The sequence below is a fragment of the Empidonax traillii genome, unplaced genomic scaffold, assembly GCF_003031625.1.
Source record: "Empidonax traillii isolate 1590-97213 ecotype Southwest subspecies unplaced genomic scaffold, ASM303162v1 scaffold751:size306445, whole genome shotgun sequence".
NCBI lineage: Eukaryota > Metazoa > Chordata > Aves > Passeriformes > Tyrannidae > Empidonax > Empidonax traillii.
In genome coordinates, this window is record NW_020955944.1 from 171,435 (window position 1) to 198,924 (window position 27,490).

The 27,490-nt window shown below is 36.4% G+C and overlaps 1 protein-coding gene across 3 annotated transcripts in view; it reads right to left on the reverse strand.

The window, feature by feature from the left end:
• Window positions 1-27,490, reverse strand: part of LRIG3 (leucine rich repeats and immunoglobulin like domains 3) — a 43,140-nt gene that overhangs the window by 13,200 nt on the left and 2,450 nt on the right. Inside the window, exons 1-12 of one of the 3 annotated variants that reach the window (XM_027900818.1) lie at window positions 27,127-27,424; window positions 22,330-22,401; window positions 21,988-22,062; window positions 20,364-20,464; window positions 8,759-8,893; window positions 8,004-8,147; window positions 5,708-5,851; window positions 5,248-5,391; window positions 4,685-4,828; window positions 3,301-3,381; window positions 2,564-2,635; window positions 2,130-2,201 (exon numbers count right to left, since the gene is read on the reverse strand). In XM_027900818.1, the coding sequence (XP_027756619.1) occupies window positions 2,130-2,201; window positions 2,564-2,635; window positions 3,301-3,381; window positions 4,685-4,828; window positions 5,248-5,391; window positions 5,708-5,851; window positions 8,004-8,147; window positions 8,759-8,793 (836 nt within the window). In that variant the 5' untranslated portion in view covers window positions 8,794-8,893; window positions 20,364-20,464; window positions 21,988-22,062; window positions 22,330-22,401; window positions 27,127-27,424. Of the gene's footprint in view, window positions 1-2,129; window positions 2,202-2,563; window positions 2,636-3,300; window positions 3,382-4,684; window positions 4,829-5,247; window positions 5,392-5,707; window positions 5,852-8,003; window positions 8,148-8,758; window positions 8,894-20,363; window positions 20,465-21,987; window positions 22,063-22,329; window positions 22,402-27,126; window positions 27,425-27,490 lie in introns of those variants that run through there. The other 2 variants (XM_027900817.1, XM_027900816.1) reach the window with 2 other exon arrangements.

The window sequence follows — 27,490 nt, forward strand, 5'->3', positions numbered from 1 at the left end:
GCCTCACAGGAGAACAGTCCAGAAGGCAGGCACTCTGGAAGTCAACATCTGAGACAGCTTTATTCTCTCATTTCCCTCTGAGTCAGAATTTACCTTGGCGAAGATCTTTAAAAAGGGGAGTGGGGAGACAGAGAATAGTAACTTGTTGAAATAACTTGTGCAGAACTTGTTATCAGTTTACCTAACCTGTGGGAATATTTATACTCACATAGTGAAAAATTAAAAAAGCAAAGAAATATTCTGGTAAGCATCTAGAATCAGGATTTAAAGCAGGAAGAGCTCTTGGTTTTGGCTGAAAACTCAAAATCACCCTTTAAAAATATATTAAAACTCCACATTCAGTTGTAAAATACCTCTCTTCAAGTATCACCTGTTCTTCAAAGAAAAGCAAAAATAATTTCTAGATCTAGGGAGATATAAAGCTTTAGAGATAAATGAAGACGTAGTAATTCTTGATTTTTTTTTCTTGAAGAAAAGGAAGAGTGACTCTGAGCTCTTTTCTCATGCTAGCACTGCATAAAAACCTAGGGATGCCAGCTCACCATATTTACATTGAGATGAAACAGGTCATCTTTCACTGAAGTTCTAGAATCATTCTTATTATTCTTATGAGCAGAGAAACCACAGATGTTTTGCTGTCCTGACGAAGCAGGTAGGTATCTGTCATATTATTTTCATATTTAATATCTAGGGGCCTCAGAATAAAAATACTAGATATGAAGTTATACTAAATATAAAGCTTTTAGAGTCTAGTATCTTAGAGCATCTTACACCTCCTGGCACTGTGTTAGCCTGTCTTTCCATCACATTTGATCACTCTTCAGATCATCTGTATCAATTCCTAACTGTCAGCACTGTGCTCCCAATTCTCCTGTGCCAAACTAGCAACTGCCCTGAAGCTGGCTGAGCAAACTAATCAGGCCATAAAACCAGATCCAACTCAAGGAAGAGGAAAGGTAAAAAATCCCTGGCTATGGGTAGAACCATGGCTGCTGTTTCCTAGAGAAGTTACAGCACAATATGGGTAACATCCAACTGAACTTCAAATAAACCAAATATTGTCTACAAACAAGAAAAAAATATTTTACAGTGTGAACAATCACACACTGGAACAACATGTGACATGGTGGAATGCCCAGCACTGGAGGCTTTCAAGACACAACTGCACATGGTTCTAGATAACCTCATCTAGCTGCCCTTTTCAAGGAAAGGTTGTACCAGATGACCCTTTGAGGTATCTTCCAACCTGGGCTGTTTTCTGAGTCTATGAAATATGCAAGGTTCTTTCCTACTTTCTCTACAGCACTCAACATAAGAGTAATTCTGTAAGATGGAACAGAGAGTCAGCTTCTAATGATACCTGATAGGAGTCTGGAGAACACAAATGAAAAGCTCCAGACAAGCTTCAAGCAGTTTCTACTTGTGAGAGCAGCATCTTTTTGTTATTCTTTAGTCTGTTGACAGATTATCTACAGAGTAGTTAAGAGCAACAGGTTTGAGTAGAGAAGTTTGATAATAACAGAGAAGACACAAGATGCAAGAGGAAGAATTAGCTGCACTTAAAACACAGGGAACAGTGACAGTGTTGTTCCGCATCAACCAACAGAAAAAAATGGTAAGAGGACAAAAAGAAAATCCTCACTAGAATACATTTTTCCCAGTGACCACTTCACGACTTCTCTGAAGATCTGTCCCTTTGCTACTACAGGACAGAAGGACCCAATTACAAGCACTGACAACCAAGTCTTTACAAAAGAATTACAGCACTGTATTTCACTGGTCCAATAAGTTTTAGCTCAGTGATAGTACTGCTGATCTTATAGCATATTACATCAAAGTCTTCATTATTTAAAATCCCTCAGAGATCAGTCAATTTAAAATAAGGACTTTATAGACACCAAATGTAGCAGAAAACAAATGCCTCCTATCCTACACTCTCTCACTTAAATACACCTATCATATAAAAAATAAAGGAACCCAAAACACTGACATAAACTTTATACGTGACTTCAGACAGATTACAGCATGAGTTTATCACTGCGTTAGGTGACACCTTATAAGGTTTTTACTTATGTATTTATCAATATATATACATTTAATAGAGGTGATGCCTTTTGACAGAAACTTACAATTCTTTGAGTTTCTTCATTTGTGAAAATGCATTTCCTTGAACCGACATTATCGCATTGTTACTCAGATCTCTAGGAAAAAAAAAGAAAAATAACATTAGAGGAAAGCAGTAATTTATTAAACTGAATATATTTAAGACTCAAGGAACAGTTTGCAATTTTAGTGATACACAAAGGATCCTCAAGCTCAAAAGTGAACAAGACACAATTAAGGAGTTTTATAGCATGCTTAATACACAATACTTTTTGCATTAATTCCAAAATACTCAGTATAACTCTAAAACTGAAAAACCTTCTAAAGATCACAGTAGCAACCATGGTAAGTGTATTTCATCCAAAGTCACAAGTAAAGCTTATAAGTGCTGCTTTTATTTCAATTAGTATAAAAATTATTTTTTCCAATTTTGGGTTAAATGTCAATTTCTACTACTTACAAGTGTTCAAGTGCATCCAAACCAGAAAATGCTTTCTTTGTAATGGATCTTATCCTGTTTCCTTGGAGCATCCTGAAATATTTAAGGACATAATGCAGAGAAGATGAAATTAAATCAAAATTATTTTTAAGCTGAATAATTGTGGTTTTGGCATTTGTTTCCAAACAGCAACTAATATTCACTATTCAGCCTTCTCCAATGCAGCAAAATGTCTCACATGTAAAAGATAGTAATTTATTCCCCTTGAATAAATATCTAGATTTTACAATAATTTTAGAAGACATTTAAGGTGCAGAGTTAAGTGACATGGATTATTCTAAATATATATACATAAACATCTTTTTATTTCATAGATCTGCATTTGAAAATCTCACTGCAATGAAGCCACTTCAATTGGACACTGCATTACTTTATCGAAGACTATCTCTGTCACTATGCCTTTGTCATAGGATATACTTACTATTTTGTACTATGGGAAAGCCTCATTCTTTGATAAATATTTCCAGAAGTAGTAATAATAATTAAAATATTTCAGATTAGTTTGACTTGAAAAATCTGGAATTTCTTTTTTTAGAAAAGGAACATCTTGTTACAACAAAATGGTAAGGGAGAAAAAGAATCATCTCAGCTATGGACAATATAACATCATTAAGTGTTGGGTTTGCCCGCGAAACACACACAATCTAAGCTAATCTTTTTAAGAAATGATGATATACAAATATTGTAGCAATACTCACAGCTTCCTAAGTTTATCTAAGCCAGAGAAAGCACCATTCATATCTTCAATAGTCCATGATATTTCATTGTTTTTCAGATCCCTGTTTAAGAGGCATGGGAAAATCAAACCACAAAAGCTATTAAAAAGAACAAGGTATATAATTCTTCCACAGCACATTTTATTAAAAAAAAAAAAAAACACAACATTTCTAAAATAGCTTTCTGGTAGGTTGTTTTTTTGTGTAGTTGGTTTTTGTGCTTCTTAAGAGAAACTTTTTCTGACTAATTATTTCAATTTTTACTGAGACACTGATTCTTCGTACTGTTCCAACTGATGGTTAAAAAGATCACAAACTCAACGATTTTCAGAATCATTACCAAACAAACCCTCAATCCCCTCTAAGGCTATTCAGATACAGGACTATCACAAGACAAGGAGCATCACAGGATGGGAAGGGACCATCCCCAAAACACAATCATGTCTTTTTAAGTTCATAATATTAACACACAGAGAACAGAGAATCATTTCTGCATCCCAAAACATCCACAAAACTCAATTATCTATGAAGCATAAAGACATTAGAGATTTGTGTATAGAGTGGTGTTCAGCAAAGAGCCAACAGGGTGGGACTACAGGAGAAAGAAAAATCTGGGAGGAAAACAATTCCTAGACAACTCACAATTCTCTGACTTCCTCTCTTTATGATCTACACCTCCCTGTATTCTTAAAAAGACATAGCATCCATCCCTTTGAATAGCATCTGTGCTAGCCACCCAAAGTATTAGTATGTGAGCAAACCCCTGAAAGTAAAGCGTTAGCATCTTTTTCAAAACCTAGAGGGAAAGGCAATCATTTTGCTCATCTGGCCAACAGATGGGTCAATTGTATGCAATAGGATGATTTTAATGAAGCAGAATATATTTAGATTAGTTTACTTTGTTCTTCCCCTTTCTTTAAGAAATGCTATTTCAAAACATGCTCAAATGCTTAGAGCAACTGTCCAGTCAAGACAAGTATCAGCATCCATAGTAATACAGAGTTTTGTCTTTTTATTTGTACTACAAGGGAAAATGTTGATCCAGTTAAGACACATCTATGATCCAGATCCCTACAGCTGTGGGTAACAGTGCTGCTCACTGCCTTCAAATGGAGACATGCCTTTCCCATAATAATGCTACTGAAAATTCATATAATAATTACCACCATCCATTGTGCACAGCCTTAAGAAAAGATGAACTCCTCCCTTTCCCAACTATTCTGAAATCTTACTGTAAGAAAAACATGTTGATAAGGGAAAGGTAACAAAAGGTTCCTGTATATTTCACAAGGAAAAGAACTAACCTATAAACACTGAGGGTTTTTCTTAAGGTTTTTAACCTTACAAATTGAGTTTGTCAACTTACAAAATCTGTAGACTGGAAAGTCCCCTGAAGGCACAATCAGCAATGTAATTTACTTTGTTGTTTCCAATGTACAGTCCAACCAGCACGCTTAAACCAATGAAGCTTGAATCATCTAACCTTGCTAATTGATTGAATGTCAAATTTCTGCAAATTTAAGGGGGAAAAAAGCATTTTAATGTTCATCCTGCAGTGCTTATTTAACTCAAATCAACCCAGGTGAATTTTTAGGGGGAGCACATTTTTTTCCCTTACAGTTATCACAAAACATACTACACCATTTTGGACCACACAACTTATGAATTGTTTTGAACAATTCACGAATTACTGCAGAATGAATTTCTTTCATTTGAAAATGACTGTTACAGCTTTCGTACAACTCCCACAGTGAAATAAAGCAGTCACAGTTTACTTCAACTTCTTTCAACAAAATATAACTCTCTCATACAGAAAAGTTGTTGTCACCTTGGAAACTTTGTTATGAAAAATTCACAGATCAGTGGTAAGAAGCTCATGCTTTGGCATGTACCCGGTTTTCAAAATCGGAATAGAATAAAGCTACTCACAGCTCACTGAGTTTTTGGCAAAATTCCCAGGCATCAGGACTGATCCTGCTGATGGCATTTTGACTGAGATGGAGTTGCTGTAGCATCAGCAAGCCATAGAGCCAGCCTTTGGTTACCTCTGTTAAGTTGTTATGGTCCAGCTGTCTATAAACACACACAAACAGATAAGAGACATAAGGTTCAGAAACTCAGCAGCAGGCATGCTTTGCCACAGGTCCACATCTGACCTCATGACACTGGGTAGATAGCTGCAGCCTCTATTTACATCTAGAATTGTATACACACATTCAGAATGTGCTGCCCTACACAATGACTACTGACTGCTTACTGCTTTTCAAACCACACCAGAACAATTTAATTCAAAGACACCTCTAAATTTTATCACGCAATTCTATTAATTTTGTGCAATTCTACTTACTATGTTATCAGCAGAACCTCCCAGCAGAAGTTTAATACTTACAAGACTTCCATGTTGGTCAATCCCCAGAAAGCACCATCCATGAGCCTCGTAACTCCATTTCTCTGCAGCTTTAATGATTTCAAAGCTGGAAGTCCTTGGAAAGTAAGCCCATCTATTTTTTTAATTTTGTTGCGATTCAGCTCCCTGTATCAATAAAATTTACAGTTACACCACAGTAATTTTACCTGCAAGCCAAGAACCTTTCTTCCCTCTCCAGAAGAAAACCTTATTTAAATGCTTTTCTTGCACATAAAACAGAGACAAGGAGTAATAAAAATCAAATATTTTATTGTAATCTGTTACATTTAACCATGCTGATACTGTTCTGCCTTTTTGATACTGAGGACAAGTACTTGGTAGTTCATTTTTCAGACTTAAAGAATCCCTGTAGACCTAGAATGTCATGGTTAAGCCTGCTCACAAATTCAAAAGCGAAAGCAAGTTTCTGCAGTTTATCCAGCAGTAGAGCTGTTAAGGTTAGCTTGTAATTGCAACCAATAATCAATCAGAAAGAAAAACTTAACATTTTAGTTGTCATAACTAGGCAAAAATTATTATCATGGGTGACCCCTCTCTTTCTTTATCTTGAGCCAAGCACTCATTATACATTTCTCCCTCCTTCTCCAAAACCAGTTACACAAGAACATCTTCCCTCTTTCTCAAGTGGTCTTGGCACTCACCCTTCTGCCACTACACATAGCCTTTGCAGGTCAGAAATTGGGACCGATGTGTATCCTGTGAGGGAGTTATAGGGCTTAACTACCTGGAGGGCAAGCTACAGTGCAACAGTACTCAATATTTTCTATTTTCCTGCTGGTCTTTCTTAACTCCAAACCCCACACCAACCCCAAGCAGCTTTCTGACTTATGAAAGAAGTGAAGTCTAGCTTCATGCAGGCACAAAGAACAATGTTAACTGTTTTTGTAACAGGAAACTGCAAAATAGTCATAATTTTCTAAATTATTAGTTTATTTATTAGTAACAACTGATAAATAGTATAAAGAGATAGGATTAGAGACAGTACTAAGAAAAGGCCCTTGTGGCAACGAGTGATCATCTGCTCCTTCAGAAAAGTCTTAAGACTACCAAATCAAGAAGAATTCTCTCCTTCCAAAACTTACTTTCCCAGGCCTCAATAATTCTCTCCCCATAGTTATACCACCATTATTTTTCATTTTCTCTGTAAGATTCCAGCTCTCCTCTATGGAAGCCTGATAAAAAAACCTACCTAGTAAGAAAGACCTGATAGAGAACCCTACTCCTCCTCAAGTGTTTAAACATGAATAAGCAGTGAAGAACACTGAGTAAGAACAGGCTTCAGTTCTTTCACACTCCTCTCTGAATACTTCTTTCAGGTGACAATACAAGTTTTCAGCCTTCACTGCTGATAGTTGCCTAACAAAACTAGGTCAGCATACCAGTTGTGAACAAGTGGAACATTTTTAGGCAAGAATATCACCAACATCCAAAATTTCAATTCAATCTGAAGATCAAAAAGTCTACCAAGATCATAACAAAGCCTGAGTTTTGCAGGACTGTTCTCATACTCTTGTACTGAGGCTTAAGTCTTTCTGCACTTGTATACAGATGAGACATTGTTTCCAGATGTGTCAAGCATCCTAACATTTCAGTGTTCTTATGACCTTTCATGTTCAAAGTTAACCTAAGAGAATTTGTAATTTTTAACTCTTGACTATCTGATATGGAAAATAATTATTCAGTATTTGCAAAGTGTAGCCCATCCTCTTGTCCATTTCCTGGACACTTTATAAGTTTTTCAATTAAAAAAAATTCCCCAGTCTCTTTCATATTAACTTACTTATTTAATAACTTTATTATTCCTTTGGTAAAACATTTATAGACAGCATTGTATCAGTGAAGCTGAAGGTCTGTTTACTCAAGCATATTGCTTACAGTCATACTTTCTGAAAGCAAATGTATTTCCTTCATTTCACCATGAAAGCACAAAAGTAAATGACTGCTGTAGTAAACTATAAAAGGTTACTTCACTTACTATTTTCCCCATGCTTTTTTACAGGAATATTGCTATTACCCCTTCTCCAGCCTTTTTTTTTTTTTTTTAATAGGCAAACAATTTTGAACACAAAGACTATTCACATCTCACCAACATATAAGACTAGTTTTGTTCACTACAATGCTGCAGTTAGTAAGGGTTGTCGTAATGTTTTTTGTATCTGTCTTACTCTGCCTCTGATTAAATTAAAGGCTAAAGTTCAAGCACTGCCAGTGCTCTGGAAAACCTGAAAACAATTAGTCAATTGTAGCTTGCACTTACAGGTGCTGCAGATGGGTGAGTTTAAACATCTTTTGAGGGATTGTTGAAATTTTGTTCCTGTTCAGTTTCAATACTTGAAGTGTGGTAGACAAGTTGTCAAAGGTACCAGGCTCCATGGAGGTTATTCGATTATTATTAATATACCTATTGAAACAATGTGTAGAAGTTATTTAATTATACCAAGTAGCAAAACATAAAGCTCTTGAAGTGATTATTCATTTATAAATGGAATTTTGTTTATCATATTACTTAGAGCTCGACAACTTACTCTATAGTCAAATACTATTTCACCACCAACATTTTGCTCTAGTCTTCAGGAGTGTGATAATAGAGGAGGATAATATGTTGCAATACAATTACTTTATTCTCAGTCAGTATAGCTCTGGCATTGCAATATTCCTAGGAAAGATTCACACAAAGTCTATCAAACTCCATGTAACTTCAAACTAGCCTATCCACGGAGAACTTAAATTCATTTTGTTATATAATTATTTCTCTCAAGATACATCTATTTGCTTCATCTCAGGATAATGGCCTTCGCTTTTTTTATGAACTAATACATCTCATTGTAACAACTCACATATTTAAGTTAGCAGCTGATATTAAGCAGCAAAGGTGAAAACAGCAATATTTAATGTCTGTCTAATTAAAAGAAGATTTTAGTACCTTAACAAACAGTTGCCAATCTAAGTTTTCAAACAAGTTTTTTGAAAGTAACCTGAAAGAAAAATAAAATAATGCTTAGTTTTACTTACAGATACTTGAGCTGTAATGATGGAAATGATGACATTTTTAGCTCTGATATGTTGTTGTTGCTCAAGTCCAAAGTTTCTAGACTCTGAAATGGCTTCAGATGTTCAGACAAAACATTGGCAATCTTGTTACTGGTCCTGAAATTTAAGGGCAGTAGACAAAAGACTATCATTTCCAGAGTAAACACATGTTAACTACACAACCCTGACAAGAGTTAGTTCTTAACACCCCTACTTGAAAACAATTTCTCATTATAGAAAACTAATAAACTACATTATCTATACATCACACTAATTTTTAGCCATCTAAAATCACAAATTGGAATACTCTAAATATGTGTTCATTAATATTTCTTAAAACATAATCCCAGTAAACAACAAAAAAATTGCAATATAATCCAATGACTGCAATTCATCGCTTTTAAAATAAGATGTAAAACTCTATAATCATGTTTTTCTGAACAGTAGAAATGCCTGGTATTTGCATGGAACAGTACATCACAGTACTGTAATGAAATCAAATTAGAGTTGTTTTCTATTTTAAGCAAATTAGTATCACAGAACCTAGACACAGTGCTTCAGGTTTTTTGAAAACTCCCTTGGCATGAAAGTCAAGACTGAATTTCCAGAAAAAAAGCAGAGCTAGAATAGAAAAGATGGATGACAGTGTACCCCTTCTGAAAAACACTCTATAATTGTGCAATTAGACCTAGTATTTCATCCAATAGATTTTTCTAGCAAGTTGGCAAAGAACAAAATTTCTGCTTATTAGAGCTCTTTACAGGGGTTACGGACTTCACATCTGGTCAAACTTCAGCTAAGCATCACACCCAATTCAACTACAAGAAGTCTGCAACTGTCTAAAGACATGGGTATCCTAGTCTGCTATAAGGAACACCCCTTCTTTCACTTCCAATGGCATGTGCTTTTTCCAGCGATCATATTTCCTGTTCATACCCAGCAATCTACCGTTTTTTCCATCTCAGCTGCATGTACAGATTCATACACGCATATCAGCAATATTAACAGGGTTATTTTTGGGGGGCTAACAGTACATAGGGGAAAGCAGACCAATTAAATAAATATTACCTCAAATGACCCTTGTTACTTTGGGAAGTTCAAGTCAGTCCTAGCTGACCTGTACCTATCCTGTACCTTGTATGACGAACTATCAAAATTCCAAAGCTTCCCCAGCTCCTAGAGATTGTAGGCAAAAGCTCTTTCAGTAAAACTATCAACAAGAATGTTGATTCTGGGATGTGTTTGCCTTTACTGGAAATACTTGCTCTGGATTAAATAGGAAGCCACACATTAGGATAGCACGGACAATGCTCACATATTCCAAGGGTGTGGGGGGACTACTGCTCAAGACAAAAAAGTCTTAACTCAGAAACTGAACCAGAGGTTAGATTAATGGGCCTTCTGACCACATGTGGGAATGGGTAAGTGATCTTGCAGCCTCTCCAATGCTGAGCTTGTATCATGTTTCATTCCTCAGGCTGTCTGCAGAGGTACACTGCATTTTTTAACTCTTAGCTGAAAGTATTTATAATAAATGGAAACAAATTACTTTAATAAAAAACAACAAACACCACCACCATGTGTCAGTTCCACTGCCCAAATAAGACTGTGAGTTAGATAACAGGTCACAGAGCCTTGCCTTTATGCATTAGTTTGTTTATAAGGTAATTACTATCAAGGTATTAAAACTGCCAATTACTTGAGTGACGAATAAAATTTTCCTTGCAGTAAAAGTGCGCTCCAGCAGAAGCCAGCAATTTCCTGAACTGCACGCCTCCTAAATTGCAGTGTGAAAGTGTTCAGTTATAAGACGGCTTGCACAGTGCTGTCTTTGTGTCAGCACTGCTCCATAAAACAGAAATTCCTCACAACTGGCAGGATAATAGCTCCTGTATTACAAAGTTTAGTTGGACCTAATGGAACTAAATAAAACTCTTACACAACCTTCAGATTAGCAGTTACACTAACTGGCAAATTACCTGACACAGACCAGGTTACAAGAAAAACAACCAAACAAAAAAACCAGCTTCTTTGTTTCAGGGAACATTTTTCTTTATCAGAGACAGTAAGGTCATATTGTGGAGAGAAAAGCAACTTCTTTTGTTCACTGAAACTGCACTACACATCGAAGCCCTAGTCCATCTCACAACAAAAAGCAAACCAGCCCTCACTGGACCTTCCTGCTTTTGTAGAAGTTACTCAATTCCAAAACAGCTCAATGGTTGAGGTTACTCAAGAGCTTAACTCCCTATTGCTCCAACAGCCTCGTCCAGTTTCTCTTCAAAAAAATTTAAGTGTGACAATTCATACCTGGAAGGAGGTTATTCAGCATGAAAGACATCCAAGCAGTTCTACTTTAAGGCCCAACTCTACTTAAAATGGACATCTTCAAATCTAATTTGATTTTTCTTCATAATCATCATTTAAGCAAATCGAATAAAAACATATTATCTTCCTCATAACTGCCAAATCATCATTATAACTAGTCAAGAAGGAGATGTTGAAAACACAGGCCTATCTAATTGTCAAGATCGCAAGAAAAAGTATGTTAGCACAATGACATAACAGTTTGTTCACTGAGAGGAGGTTGGGGGGAAGAAACCCCCCCAAAAAAACCTTTCCAGAGAAATGCTGTTATTTCTGCGCTCAGACAAAAGGAATTGCACACACCCCATTGGCTTCATTTCACACACATTAAGGGAAAATCAGAGAAAGAGAAATCCTCTGCAACAAGAGAACCAGCACATCAAATTCTCTCAGAAGCAGACCTGCAGCAATATGATAACAATTTCTTCATGTGCAAGGAACAGCAACATGCTGCAGCTTCCTTTCAACTTCTCCTGTTACAGCTAAAGCAGCAGGAGCACCAAGCAATGCAGATAAACACACCAAAAATATCTGCACAAATTTGAACGTGCCTTTTGCTATTTGAGTGCCTATACCCTGAGTTGGAGCAAAAAAAACCCACAAGCCAACAACCCATGAGTGCATACAGCCTAATTTAATTACTTTTACATAAGCCTGTGCGAATACCAGCCTTAGACAGAATATCAGTTTTTCATTACGGGAATGAGAAACCTTAGCTTTGCCTCTCAGTATTCATAACTTTAATCACACCACTAGGCCAAAACATCTACAAGAGCCCTATCAATCATAAGTCTCAAGATTCATTCTATATAAACAACAGCTTCAACATATCTGACATATTGACTTGTACTTTCCTTGCCTCTGGGGAAATACAAAGCAGGACAGAAACTTCTGTAACCATTTTGTTGAGGATCTAGTTAGCACCTTTTAGACATAAAAGTTCTTAAGTGCTGAAAAAAAACTCCAGTTTTTTTAAGATCTGAGATAGTATGACTGGGTATCTCTTGATAAAGGTTGTCAGTACGTAATGTTTTCTACCTGTATAAGAGAAATACTATGTAAGCTTCATAACTGATCTTGTAACATGGAGAACCCAACTCATGAACAGATTAGGACCTCGCATCCTACCTATCTTTTGTTTCTATTTGAAATCTCAGAATAACACTCTTGCACTTCCACCTCCAGCACAACTCTTTCCTCCAGACAGAAAACCTCTTAGTAATATTATCCTGACAGGGAGAATGTGTAGGAGCCTCGAGGTGGAGCAACCTGGAAAAAACAAGTTGTCCAAAGACAATTTTGGAGAACTGTGTTTGTGCAGCCTGTTCTTCAAAACTGTAAGACGTAAAACAAGTGTTTTAACATCTATGTGATTTTGGACTAACACAGTACCTCCTGTCCCTCAACTAAGCTTTGAGAGGCAGGATATATTGAATCTGAATCACAAATGAAGTCACAGTAGAGTCTCTTACTGGAGACTGAGGCTAGGTGAAGAGAAAAAAAGAACTCTGCTAGAGCTAAATGTATCTTTCTGAGCAGCGCTGAAGCCAAGACACTGAGGTTCACAGATGTTCAGTTTGACCACTTTGTGTTTCCATGGCTTCCAGAATAGAGGTGGTTTGGAAGCAGCCTTATCAGAGCACAGGCAAAGCAGATCTGACTGTTCACATCCGAGAATATTCCCACTGGTATCCATTATGTGCCACTACAACTCACAGCCTCCCTTTAAATTTATGTGGTTGTTTCATCTGTTTTTCCCTTCACTCACCCACTGACATCACATGCCTCCTGGCATATCATCTATTGTTTCCTGTACTCCCCCTCCTGCCCTCCCAAACTACAAACTCCTGTAAGAAAACAATGATGTCAACACACTGAGCAGAAGTAAATTTAAGCAAAAAGATTTTAAAAAAGGCACTAAAGGTGAAAGATCAAGACTGTAATTGAAAGTGTTTGAATATATATGCTTTGTGGCTTCTAGCATAAGACTGGAAACTTTGAGAAGCACATACCAGAAGACTCTCAGTAACTACTACAACAACAAAGAGTAAAAAGGTTCTTTTTTTCTTCAATTTCTACTCATTCGACTACTAAAATTAGCCAGATTGTAATTAACATCATTTAAATACTGAAATTATGGTTTCAAGCTGAACACTGTTCTTATCAAAAAGCTCCCGATATCACAGAATATTCTGAGTTGGAAGAGACTCACAAGGATCACTGAGTCCAACTCTTAAATGAGTGACACTTACAGGGTTAGTGTCCCATGGCCTCGGTGTTATTAGCACTAAGTTTTAATCAACTGAGGTCATCTCGAATATCTGATGAGACTATTTAATGGATCTCACCATTAAGACACTTAACCACACTGAATTATGAAAATCTGTTTGGTTGGTTTTTTTGTTGTTGTGTTTATGTTTTGTTGTTGTTGTTGTTTGTGGTGTTGTTTTTTTTTAATCTTTGCAGCTGTTAGACATAGAAATATTTCAAGTGATATTGTTTTTCTCCAAGATAAAGCTGCCAGGAATGGAGCCAGAATTCTGGCTCACTTCCAGTTCTACTGGTAGGTCTACAGGTCTGATGCGTCTTTCACACACAAGCTTCTTGTGTTCCTTAAGGCAAGCAGTTGTTTTTTCTTTTGAAGTTCTCCTTCATTTCATGATTCCTGCCTCTAGCTGCTCTTTCGATGCAGATGTCAGCAAGTCTCTGGGTTTATATTTTGCGGGTTTTACGGTATACAGGTATAAAGCAGACAATGAAAACTCCCAACTCTGTAGACTACTGATACTCTGTCCAAAACTTGAAACCAAAGGTTTATTGATTCCCAAATCAAACAAACTGGGAAAACGGAAAGATGCAGACTCAAACAACTCTGTGATTGGAAACGTTTCCATCATCAAAAATAAGACAGAGGGAAATCCAAACTTTCAAACGTGATACTTCCACAGCAATTCTTTTCTGATTCCATCGTACCAATGTGAACCTAAAAAGCTTTCCTTCCCAACTCTCTTAATACCTGAAATCTGTTTCCCATTCAGTTTTCTGGCTTTTCCAAAATAATCGCAATGACCTTAGCATGTGATAGGCAAGTGAATGTGTAAGTTTATCCCTTTATTTTAACAACTGCAAACAAAAGCAATGCAAGCATAACTATTTTGGCATGAACTGAAAACAGGAATAATAGCCTATTTCAGATTTGGTGTACTCTGTGACTGTTATATAATGCTTAAGTCTTGGACAATTTTAGGTATGACCTAGATTAAACCCAGCATAGTGTCCTCCAGTGCTCCAGTATAAATCATCTTTCTAATCTGCTATATAGAGTCACTAAGTAAACATGTCTATATATATGGCTACAGAGCCAACCTCCCTTTCAGAGGATGCAGACCAAAGTCTAGGCACTTCAGATTGCACACTCTTCTAGATCTATCCCCTAACCTCAACTGTTAATACAAGGTGAGGAATGTTCTCCTATCCACTTCTCTTTCACTCAAGGCACAAGTCAGTTCACTTCTCTACTGCAATCACCACATACCAGTTCTCTAAAATATAATCCAAATACTTATGCCTGATCTCTTATCTTCATTCTCACTTCCTGTATTTTCCATACTATATGCCCAACAACTTGTACCTCCTTCTTGGTAAAACTCCTACCATTCCTACGATTTGTCACACCAGAACAGCGTTCTCTATTTTTCTGGTCCATTATTATTCTTTTTAATTCATCATTTTCTTTAACACTGTGATCAGAAAATCATGACAGATTTTTCCACTGAAAATAGCTCATAAAATTTGCATTCTTTTCCATTTTCATTGCAAAAGCATTCATCTAGACTCTCACTACTTCATATTTTTGCTACAACAAACTCTGGGTTTTTACATACTTCTTCCCTTTCCCATCATTCGGCCTAAACTGCTGCCATAAAAATCGACTTTCCATGCCTGTAAGCCTGACTAAGACAGTTTCCTTTTCAAATTCTTTCATTTACTTCCTCTTAAGTCTACACACCAAATGTCAAAGATTGCAAGAACTAATTCCAGTAAGTTTCTCCGCTCTAGCTTTTTGCTCTCAACTTCAGCCCAAGTCACACATGGTTTACCACCACTCTCATTTTTGGGACATTCTCCAAGAAGCCTTTTGCTTGAAGCCCAGTCTGGCATTCCTCTATCCTTTCTTCCAATCCTTCTTCAAAACAAACTCTTCTAGGCAGCATCCAAATCTTAATACTTCCCATAATAAAGTGGTAGCTGAAGAGATGACAAGGATGTAAAATATTTGACCAACGTTTTCTTAATATTGGGAGCCAGACTTCAGTTTAGTAAGCTAGCTTTATAAACACACAATACCACTTTCTCTGGCAAGCACAGAAGTGAAAGGCATCTACTTCTACTGAATGTAAGCTTTCATTTTCAGGAGTTTCATCTAAACATCTTTCTTGTGACTGTAGCTTTCTAAATGCAAACTGAGACAGTGTTCTCCTGGATTCTACACACAGCTTCCACTCCCAGAGTACTGTGAGATGACAAAGAGGCAGACTTCTCATACCTACCCCTATTATAAATAACTTTGCACACATGGACTGGGAAAAAAACTTCTGTCTTTACAGAGGTCCCTTCACAGTGCAAACTATTACTCTTACTTCCAAATTGCCAGCTGGGACAAATGTATAATAGATTTTTGCTTCAATTAATTAAATTGTACTTCTCAAAATGACTATCTACAATGAAGCCTGATCTACAATGCTCATTATCACATAACATACATAAATGTACTTTTCTACATTTTAAACAGAAATGAACATACAATACTAAAACAAAAAAATCCCTTCTAAATAGAATTGCCACTTTTCTCCAATAACTATGTTTGTACACAAAGTTAGATAAATAATCAGACTAATTTTGTAGTGGTTGATCAGAAACCTACATGTGAAGTTGAAACAATTTTGCTTACTGTGAAAACTTGTGACCCCTGCAGTCACCTAGGACTGGCTACTTTACAGTCCTTTTGTCCTATTTTTATCTCTTGACCTATCTTTTTTGTTAATATTTTTTGTTCATTAACCTTTTTAAACATGCAGGACACAAGACATGTCTTCAGATGATGAATTTAATCTCAGCACATATCTACAGAAAGAGATTACAAACCAAAGGCTGTAGAAAACCTACAGCAAAGGGGCTTGTGCATTCAGTCCATCACTTAAGAAACAAGTGGACACGTTTCAAGAAACTGCCTCGATTCTGGCAGCACTTTTCACTGTCTCAAAACTCAAAAGTGAATGGCCACTGCTTTAAAGGTTTCCTGTACAGATGGGGTTAGAGGGTTTCCTCAGCAGAACCTCTAACATGTTGCTTATTCTCTAATTCTCTTATGAACACAAGATTTCACATTCTGAAAAAAAAGTGAAGTAGAAACCTAATACAAACCACACATTAATGTAAAACTTGAAAAACATTCCTGAATTGTGAATCATCTATGCTCCCTTTAACTTCCGCACCATGAATTTTACATTTTCCAGTCTGACTTTACTAAGACCAATATCTGTGTTCTAGACTAACATGGTCAGTCCTTATAACATAAGCTACAAGGGTATTTTCATTTAAATCACCTACATCATATATACTAGTGCCTTTAAATATTTTTTATTCAATAAAATCTAAAATCACAAGTTTATTTAAAACACTCCATTGCTGAAAACTAGTCTAACGCTGGAATTTCACTATGTGCACTATAGACTTGGCTATGTACCTTATCCAGTCTCTACAGAAAGCAAGATGATTACTACATAGCATATCCTGGACATGGGTGATAAGAAACATGTCTTTTTAATATTAGTTCTACACATACATTTCGATTAGAACAATAAAATCTAGTTAGCGAGTCAGGATACTTTAATACTCAAAGCTGTTCTGTCTCCTCAAAGTCACTTCTAGCTTCCACTTTCCACAGTACTCATGGATACAGTGCACTGATGATGTTGGATGAAGCATACTATTACATAGTTTTAAAAATTCTGCAAGTAGCATGGGTTTCTTATTTAAGCCGTATATCCTTGAACAAACTTTAAATAGCATCACAGCATTTGTAAATCAATATCTCTCTTCCTCACAAAGCACTAATAACACTGAAAGTAGGTAACATTTTCAGAAGAACTTTAAAACAAAACCTCTTATGTAAATAGTAGTTGTTAGTTAAACACCAAGCAGGACTTCTATACAAGGTTATTTTATTTATATTACTTGGTTTCTATCAATTTCTGGATTCAACCAAGGTACAAAACTACAACTGTGATAGACCTAAAACACAATAGTGGTTTTCTTCTCATGTATCTACATCACCAACTCAGGCCAATTTTCAAGATAAACAGGAGATGAACGATATATCTTGGATAAGGAATTTCATTAGAATGGAAACAAATTCAGAACCTTTCCTTGTTCTTCTGCAATGAGGGTATTAGTGTCCATTTTTATACCTGACACAAAAACAATCCACTTATCTTGTAATGATAAAAAGTAAATTGTTTTTCTTCAAGAAATGAAGAATTTTATACTACAATCATTTAAAGTAATTCCACATTAATTTAACTATTTTTATATGCACTTCAGGAATACAAATTAGAAAACATCTAACATTTTTCTTCTAGGGATAGATAAATACACCTACACTACTCTGTGTGGTGTCTGCACATTATATATCTGTGGTAATCAGTTGTTAAATCCAGTACTCTCTCCAGAACATTATGTTGTTCATCACTTGGTGGATCTGGTCTTCTGGCTGGAGCTACTGTGCTATCTCTGGCAAATAGCTGAACTTCCTTCTTTCTGCCTTAATATACTTCTCTCTTCCTGTCTTCTCTCATAGAAGGGCTCAGTGGCTGAGTAAAAAGAACACTCTGCAATTTCATTTTCAAATAACTGATTTAAATGGTCAAACATGCTTCCTGTAACATCACCATAAGACACATGTGCCCAAGCAAATTGGCTAAACATTTAAAAAATAATCTAAATTTAGACACCTAAAAGTTACTCTAAAATCTAGATGGGGATTCAGTAGAAAAGTTACCTGAACTATCGCAGGGAAGAAAAAATCACTTCAGAGAAAGCCTTTTCTTCTCCATTTATCCTTAAGAGTATCTACAGTTATTAATTCACACTTACGATGTCAAACTTTCAAGAAATTAGGGTAGGGAATATGAATCCTACTATTTGCTCTTCCTGGAACATATTATATCTGTTCATGTCAGGCAGGTCAACACAGCTCCACAACATAAGGCCTCCTGACCAGATTTAGCCCAAAGTACCAGCCATAGAGCTCACAGGAGTTTCCAGATTCACAGGAGGCTCACAAATTCTCCTATTCCATGTGACAAGATACCTACTCATCACATGAATAAAATCATAGATGCATCTCCAGCCATGTAATGAGAGTGTGCCTGAATATACATGTATACTTCCTCACACTGACATAAGGTCTTCCCAGGGTAGTGGGGGCTGTGTGGCTGCCTGATATTTTTCTCTCCCACGATGTTCAAACCTCAACTGGCATCCGTAAAAACAAAATACTGGCATTGTTGTTTCATGTCACAGACAACTGGGACCATGAGACCGGGAACATCTGCTGCTCTGGGTATGTTTACCATGAATAATTCATTAGTATGTAAATATCTCCATTATATATCTATGAATTAGATAGGTAGAAATGAGGTAGCTCCAAAAATGGAAACTACACTAACGTGATAATCCACCCATGCTTGTTTATACTGCTCCAAGAATTTGGATATACTCAGCTGTGTGGAGATACCCACACTATTATGCAGACATACCAACAGTGTAATTTCCTCTTCAGGGCAAGAAAATTCTTGCAGAACAGGTAAAATTTTAAGGTTCTCCAGCTGAGTGACAATTACAGAGAAGTAAAAAAAAAACCCTCTTGCTGGAGAGCTTCTTCAACAATAAAGATATTGGCAAGAAAAGAGGGTACCACTTCCACAGCATTCCTTGAAGACTCCTAGGAAAAAACCAACTGGCTTTTCAACTGACAGTAGTGAACCAACATATACATATCTCATAAGAAATGTAATCAAATCAAGTTTCAGAAGACTAGCACCCTCTTTTCTGCTATTATTTGAAAGTCAGAACAAAGATGCAGCAAGGAAACAGTGGTTTGCTTTGGAAAGGTTCCACAAACTCCTTTCACATAGGAGTTTAAAATCCTGGAGAAACTCATTAGATGTTTCTTTGAAAAGTGGTTTTGAAAATTATATTCCGATTGTTCCATATGTGTTTTCTTTGCATGACTTAGATATATTAACTCAGTTTGATTCAACCCCCTTCAAATAACATCCACCACAGAAAAAAATAAATGAACATATTTTTTCACTTAAAAAAAGAAAGTATCATTATGTTGAATATTTGTCCATCTATGCTACATACATTACATATTTTTTTTTTGCCAGACAGCAGTTGTATGTTTATTCCTCTTTATTTATATTATTTTCTGTAAAATGAGATCTAATATTTTTACATAAATAACATCCAAACAGCGAGAAAAGGAGGCTCAGGGGAGATCTTATTACCTTCCACAACCACCTGAAAGGAGGTTGTAAGCAAGGTGGGGGTTGGTCTCTGAAGTAACAAGACAGGAGGAAATGGCCTCAAGTTGTGCCAGGGGAGGTTTAGATTGAAATTAGGAAAAATTTTATCATGGTAAGGGCTGCCTAAGGAAGGGGTTAAGTCACCATCCCGGGAGGTATTTAAAGATGTGCAGATGTGGCATTTACAGACAGTGGTGCACTTGGCAGTGCCGGGTTAATAGTTGGACTCAATGATTTTAAAGGTCTTTTTCAACTGAAAAGATTCTGTGATTCTACTCCATGCTTTAAAGAAAACCTTTTCAAAACAAACAAGATGCTTTATTTTTGAACAATACCACCCTAATTTTATGTTTTATGTTCATCTGATACTGAACAAACCATTAACTACTGCACACTGACAGTGAACTTATGTTCACAAGTTAACATAAAATATTTAAACACTTAATTTTTACCACATTAATCTCAAGGAATCTATGCTGTAGTCATAGAATAGTCATTAAATCTTAGCTGTAGCACAGTTATATTCAGTAATCTCCCTTTCCACACACAGAGTTAGATCAAGAACAAGCAAACACCCAACCAGACCAACTTTAACAGCATTGGTAGTATGATAACACTTCTAGAAATACCTTTTTCCCCCCTCTTACGTGTCAGCATATACAGTACAGAGCAGATCGAATGAAGATTTTTCCATGTTTGACCACCTGAGTAAATGAACCAAGCCAGGGACCTAAGGATATTAAATAACCAATTCAACAGTGTCTGATAATCATTATTCTCTCAAAGGAATACAAAAATTTTTGCACAGCCGCAGAAGGATGATTTTAGGTTCATCTAAACTTGTTAGGTTTCCATGAGAAGAACTAAAGGAGATGTTAAGACAAAATGCTCAACCTTGTATTCATCAGAAGTAAAGCAGGAGGATATAAACCATTTTATTGTGTTAATATTTCTAGCCTTGTGGTAAAAAGAACTTTAGCAAGGTGGTAAAAATTCTTTAGATCAATTAGATGCTTAAACTACAGAATGCTATGTCAGTATAAAAATAATGTCAATAGTACTGCAAAATAAAAGATGTGCTTAAATGCAACAGTTATTTCTCAGACACCATCTGCTTTTTCTTTCATTCTTTTCTGATTTTGATCCGTAAGAAACCACATCAGTATCAAATGTCACTTAGTTCTTATTCAAACAGAGCAGTCCAGACACAGCGGCTGCACCAGCTGACTTAGCTGACCTGGGCCTAGAGTAAAAACAAACCCCAATAAATCACCAGATGTAAGCAATTGAATAGTGATCAATTTAATTAACTGAACAGCCTTCCAAAATTTACTGTATTGTTTTAACCCTTCAGGCTTCTTCAAGCAAGGTAACTTGCAATTTGTATTCAAGAACAGGATTTAGCCAGAGGGTTACATATTAATAGCTTTAGACACTTTAGATTCTCATTGATAAAACACAAATCACACACATGAAAAACACTTTTTTTTTCTAATTAACAGTATGATAGTAACTATTTATCTACAAGTTCATATTGAAACTAGAGCACAGGGAAAAAACCCAACTAATTTAAAAATCAACTTTTTTGGATATGAGCTCTATTTGCCTTTTGCAACTTTATACTCCTATTACAAATGTTACTACGTCAAGTGACCTACTCATTTCTTTCAAATAAACAATGAACATGGACATAACTGTGTACCACAATCATATATATTAACTGCAGCCATAAAAAAAAATATGCCACACATTAAAATGGGCTCAGAAAGACATTTTCAAGATATTGACAAAACATCTTCTAACCTAGATACTTGTCCTGAAGCTGTGTCTCAAGGGGATTTCCCTGTGTTGCCCACTGAAATTCTGCCATGATTTAACACATGAGGATCTCAGCCAAGATGCATAATGACAGAGTATGACTCTTGTTTTAAAGACTGCATTGTACAAGTTTGTATAGTGATTACTGCTGTTTGTACAGTGCCTAGCGCAACAGGACTGAGGCTTCTGGGCACTACCACAACATAAATTAATTCTAATGCAGTCTTTGTATGTGAGGGAAGCACAAAAACTACCAGGATTAAGCTCAATTATACACATTTTAAACAACCTGCTAAATAATATGACATAATCAACTTCCTAACCACAAGCTGCTCTATTTCCAATTATTTCACTTTAATCTCTGTAATGCACGAATTTCCATGAACCCTGCAGAGTTAGTTCCACTAACCAGGGACAAGAGTAAGATCTACTTACAAAGACAGAAGAGTTATATTCGCAGAGACTGGTCCCAGATCTGGAATGATCTCCAGTTCATTGTAGTTCAACTTCCTATTAATATTACAAAAGGGTTAGCTTTGATATTAATCAGAAGTATGTACAGTGAACTTGCTAAATTGCTGAACTGTGTCACCTCAAAATTAAAAATAATTCCAACTTCACTTAAAGTAAAATATCAGAAGAGCAACCATCTTTGTTGTTTAACCAACTATGCCTAGAGAAACAGCTATACAATTAGCATACACAAACACAGGTTGGGTATTTTTAGTTGGAGTTTTTTGCTTTGGTTTGGTTTTTAATTAAGACAAATTAACTTACACTTCCTGAAGACTATGAAGGTGATCCAAGAGACTGGTCTTGATTGAAGATAATTTGTTGTGACTCAAGTCCCTGTGAGGTTACAAAAACAAACAGCCTGTCAGTTTTGCCCTACGATATCAGGTAAGTAATACAATTTCAATCCAAATTATGTTATCACTTGTCTACAAGTACATAACAAGATATTTTTATATTAGTAAAATCAGAATAGAAACTCATTTGAGCATACATGGTATATGTAAGAGCAAATACCTTGATCACTGCCAGCAGTGTCAAAGAAATTTCTCTATCTCTGAGCAATTTAAAACTGTTCATTGGAATGTGTGTAAGACCCATGAAAAACATCTTAAGATTTTGAGTCATATACAGAGGCAACCCCTGTCCTGCATCCCTTCACAACAAGAGATCTGGCTAAAACAACCTCTTTGTTGTTTGAACAAGGAAAATTCATAAACCAATAGTGACTGCAGTCTTATTCCTTCGGCTAATCAGAACATTTGTACCATTTATTCTTCTCACTCCCCTCTTTACAGCAACATACAGATCACAAATACATAATGAGGACTGTCCATAAATCTCAGTTGTATTTTCATGCTTTCATGTAATTCAGAATACCATTTCTACATAACCAAATTTAATGGAGATCTTCAGTAGTATCAGAAGAAAACAGATGTAGGAAGACCTAGTTCTATTTTAAGTTTTAGGATGTCTATATAATACTGATATTATTACCACACTTAACTACACTTGAAGAAGCAGCTCAAACACTCAGCTTGTGCCACCTTGTATTGAAGATCCCAAATATCTATTGATGCAATTTATAAGAAATCTTGTTAGCACCTTTGCAGTGTGCTGCAAAACAAGCCTAGGTACTAAAAATGCAACGCATGTTGTTTACTGCTGCCAAGAAATGCTTTTCCTCACATTATCATGCATCTTTGCCATATGTCCTCTCAAACATTTGACACCACACAATAGCAACCTAAGAAATTTTTACTGAGAAGTATTAGAAATATCAAAGCAATAAGAGCGACCACACAGTAAAACACAGAGAAGCCAACTACAGAACAAACTTGCATGTCTATAAACACCTGCAAAAGCAGTACAGACTCAAAACTGATCTTCTGACCAAGACCAGCTCTGTTGAAGACCTCCCCCTTCTGAAGTCACTCATCCACCAAAACATGCACTTCCCTGCCCCCTTACTACAGGTTGTCACTACCTCACCTCCATCAATCCAGCCAGCTGCAAGCATTTGTTGCATGTTAAAAGACTGCATTTATCCAAGCCAGCAAACAAAAACTACATTATTTTTAAGGAATTCTTAAACTCACTCCAGTGACTGTTGTAATACAGGTATATAAAGAAATGAATCAGCACATGTCAGCAGTGAACAGGTAAAAGGTGCTTTAAAAAGCAGACTTTTGAAAAAGAAGTTTCTCACACTTCATGACACTTTTCTCTATGCTTATTAAGCACTAAACAGTCATCCAATATGCCTGGGGTTCTCACCAAGTGGCACAGGCATGAAGTGTATTTCAAGTTGAATCTATGAGTAAACTACAAGATTCCTTACTTTTTCTGTGCAAGATGACTCAGTATAGTCATTCATACTGAGCATGCCAAACACAGACCTCACTGCCACAGATGTGTCTACTCTCCCTCAACAGCTCTCAAGTGAAGAAACCTGATAAAACAGCATATCCTTGAAGTACATAGACCAAAACTGGCTAAAATTAAGCCAAGTTCAGTGTCTGTGCTAGGTGTTCTGCTCTGTGACTAAGTCCTAAACAAGTACAGACCCAAAAAACTCATTTCTCTGCACCCACCACTGCATATCCTCCAACACAGGTGTAATGTTGCAACCCAGCCAGGCACCTACATTTCTTCAACAGCACATGTGGGTAGTACAAAGAACTGTATTTTAGTCTCCCCCAGCTGATTTGTTCAACGTTGGCAGGATAGTTTTGTCACTTTTGTCCTCCCTGGCAGTTGGTGGTTAGAAAAAAACTGTAGTAATAAAACTTAAATATAAAAAATAATCCCTGGCACGTATGAGTATTACGAGGGTACCACCAGTACTCAGTTACGAGGTGGGCTCTGAGCAGGCCAACTGGACCAGGCCCAGTGGGCTGCTGAGCTGTGGCACCAGCACCTGGCTCAGGGCCCTGGGCAGAGACAAAAAACATGCTGCATTTCCCAAACCCAGGGCTGCACAGGAGTGTGCACAGTGCAGACCCGCAGGTGCAAACAGCATTTTCCTGCACAAAAAATGGGGTTGAGGGCTGGGTGAGAGCTACCTAGAGAAAGTGAACACCCTCTACCACCTTCAGGTGGCCACAGAGGGGATGTTTTTGAAGACTCAGCTCTGGACTCAAGCACCTAATATAAATCTGTGCCTTCTTCCAGGTGTCTAAATCCCTACAGATTTTCCTCTTAACGATGGAAAACCAATACAGTGTAAATGTTTCCTAAAACCCACAAATGTTAGCTTCAACATTACAACTTTGAGTTCTCCTGTAAATTAGGTTAACCACACTTAAGTTAGAGGACTGCATCTTTCACTTCTTAACAATCTAGTGTAAACATTCTTCTAGCCATAGACTGGAGAAAAATCCCTTTGTTTAACATCTGAAGGCATTAGCTGAACAGATTAGAAATTCTTATATTGCATTATTAGTGTAAATACTGAAAAAATATGCTATTACAAAGATCTATATGGGAATCGAACTTGGTCCTTTAAAGCAGAGTAGAGACAATTTTCACCCTTAAACTTAATTTAATATTTGGCTTTAATCTGTAGAGATTATAAGAATAAACAGCCAAAATTCATTAAAATTATGGCTGTTAGTACCTAATATGTTCTTCATGCTTCAGACGAGACTTAAGAATCAGTAATTATTTCAACAAAGACCTTTCAACATTAGTGCTAAAAACCTGCATTTCTTCATTTCATCTAAAAACCCTGCAAAAGGTTTATTTAAAGCATGTTTGCCTAAAGGACCTACCAGACAGTAACAGACGTGAGTAGATTTGTTCTGCTGGAGTTATAACATGTTAAAAAAAAAAAATCTGGCAGAGTTCTTAAACTATAAAAATCCTACAATTACAACCACTGCTGTGCATGATCACCACACTGGAGCCAGACACTTTCACTCATAGTTCAAGCTCACATCCATCTGGAGTCTATCAAGGAGTGTAACTTACACTAAGTTTCAAACTACTTTTTTGTGTTTGTTTTTTAACACTAAAGATACATTCACATTTTCCAAGTAGCACCTACTTTAAAAAAATACATACATACAAATTCTTCATGCCCGGTTTACTTACAGCAGGTTGTCAAATACAAGTTGCAAAAAAAAAAAACAAAACACCAAAGCAAAAGAACAATAAAAAAACCTGAGCCCTCCAGACAATATTGAACTGCCTGTTTCATACAGTTGTATACATGCTTGTCCACCAATAGTTGGATAGAATATGAATTATAAATATTTTATTAAGCATTATTTCAGTACTACTGGCATGAGAAACTACAGAAAAAAAAAAAAGCTTTGCAAGTCACATTTTAAGTTAAATCAGAATGGTTGGAAGTTAACCAAGAGTTAAAATATTTGCCTTTTACTAACACTCTAAGTGAAGCTTAAGCCTGTAGAAGTTTCTCAAACTTATAAGCACTGGACTGGCGACATTTCTTAAATATAAAAATCTATCATCTCTGTTGCAAAGCTATATTTCAGTTCAATACATTTCTCAACATATCTTAAAACAAGTATGAAGAAAAAGTTGGAAAATTAGGCAGTATTTTTTCCTTCATAGAAATGGAACTGACAATGTTAAAACACTATTACTCTGTGTTTTTTCCATTTCTGAATTTTCCTTGTCTGTTAAAACCACATTATAACTGGGGAGAAAATTTCTTCTGTGATTACTTTTGCTACTTGAATTTCAGAAGTTATTAAAGATATAAAGAATGCACTCTGAAACTTTAGAAACCAGATTTATATTAAGAAATTATTTATAAAAATAATAAGAATATATACCTGTACTTCAGAGTTCTAATAAAAGTGACTGGACATTTAAGTAGAATTGCCCCAATTGAAAAAGCATGCCAGTTTTTGAGGCCCTTTAAGAACCTGTTCTATGAAAGAAACTATTTTCTATGTTCCATTACGTTTGTATGACCATCTTTCGTAACTCACAAGTCTCAGCATTAGCTGAAAAGTAAGTATGAACCACAATGTTCGTTTGATCAAAAACTGAAAGGAAGGTCTAATGCAAAGAGGGAGAGAGAGAGCAAGTGCTTCTTCACACATTTTAGAGATATAACTTTTAGACTCTAACTTAATATACAACACTTAGTCACAATTATCTTCCTTAGAGAACACAGAAACCTGAGCCCCAAGTCAAATTTTAAAATGCAAATCCAGCAACAGCTCCTTAATCAGTCCCACTGGGGCCTATAGAGCTGCTAATTCAGCAGAAATCAGCAGAGCTGAAAAACAAAAAGCCAGGCTGTAGCTGTTTTAAGACACTGATCCAAAGTGACTCATAAATCAGCCTGCTATGTTCAAGTTTTAGTCTGGAAAATATTGGAAAACAGCTGTGAAAACCATACGGCCTTTTTTCTGGCAATTCTGGTAGAGCACTAGAGGATTTATAAAATATAAATACTAAAGATGTAATATAAACACAAGTGAAAACCATCTTTCAGACTTTCCCTCCTTCCCCACCAACAGTTTCAGCATTCCACAGTGAACCTGGCAAAGGGTACGGCAATGCCAGCAGGAGTTTGCACACCTGGAGGACACTGGCTAAGGCTCAACGCTCTTCCTACCCTCCACCCCTCCTCCTCCAGCTCTGCTACACCGGCTCTAACAAAGCCACATTCTTATAATCTTGGAACACACATCCTGGAATTAAATGGAAATCTAAATTCAAAACTATTTGTACCCAAAGCCATTATAAATGTTTATGAGTTTTCTGCAGACTGTTATCTCCCACGAAGGCAGGGTAACAGAATACGGTATTTTGGGTTAAAATCACAGTAGAGTTGGCAATGATAGTGTGTTTATACCCCACTCTGTAAAGCCACTTCTGTACAAAGCAGTAGACTCACACTTATGACCAAAAAGATAAGGACAGAACTCAGAGTCTATTTTTT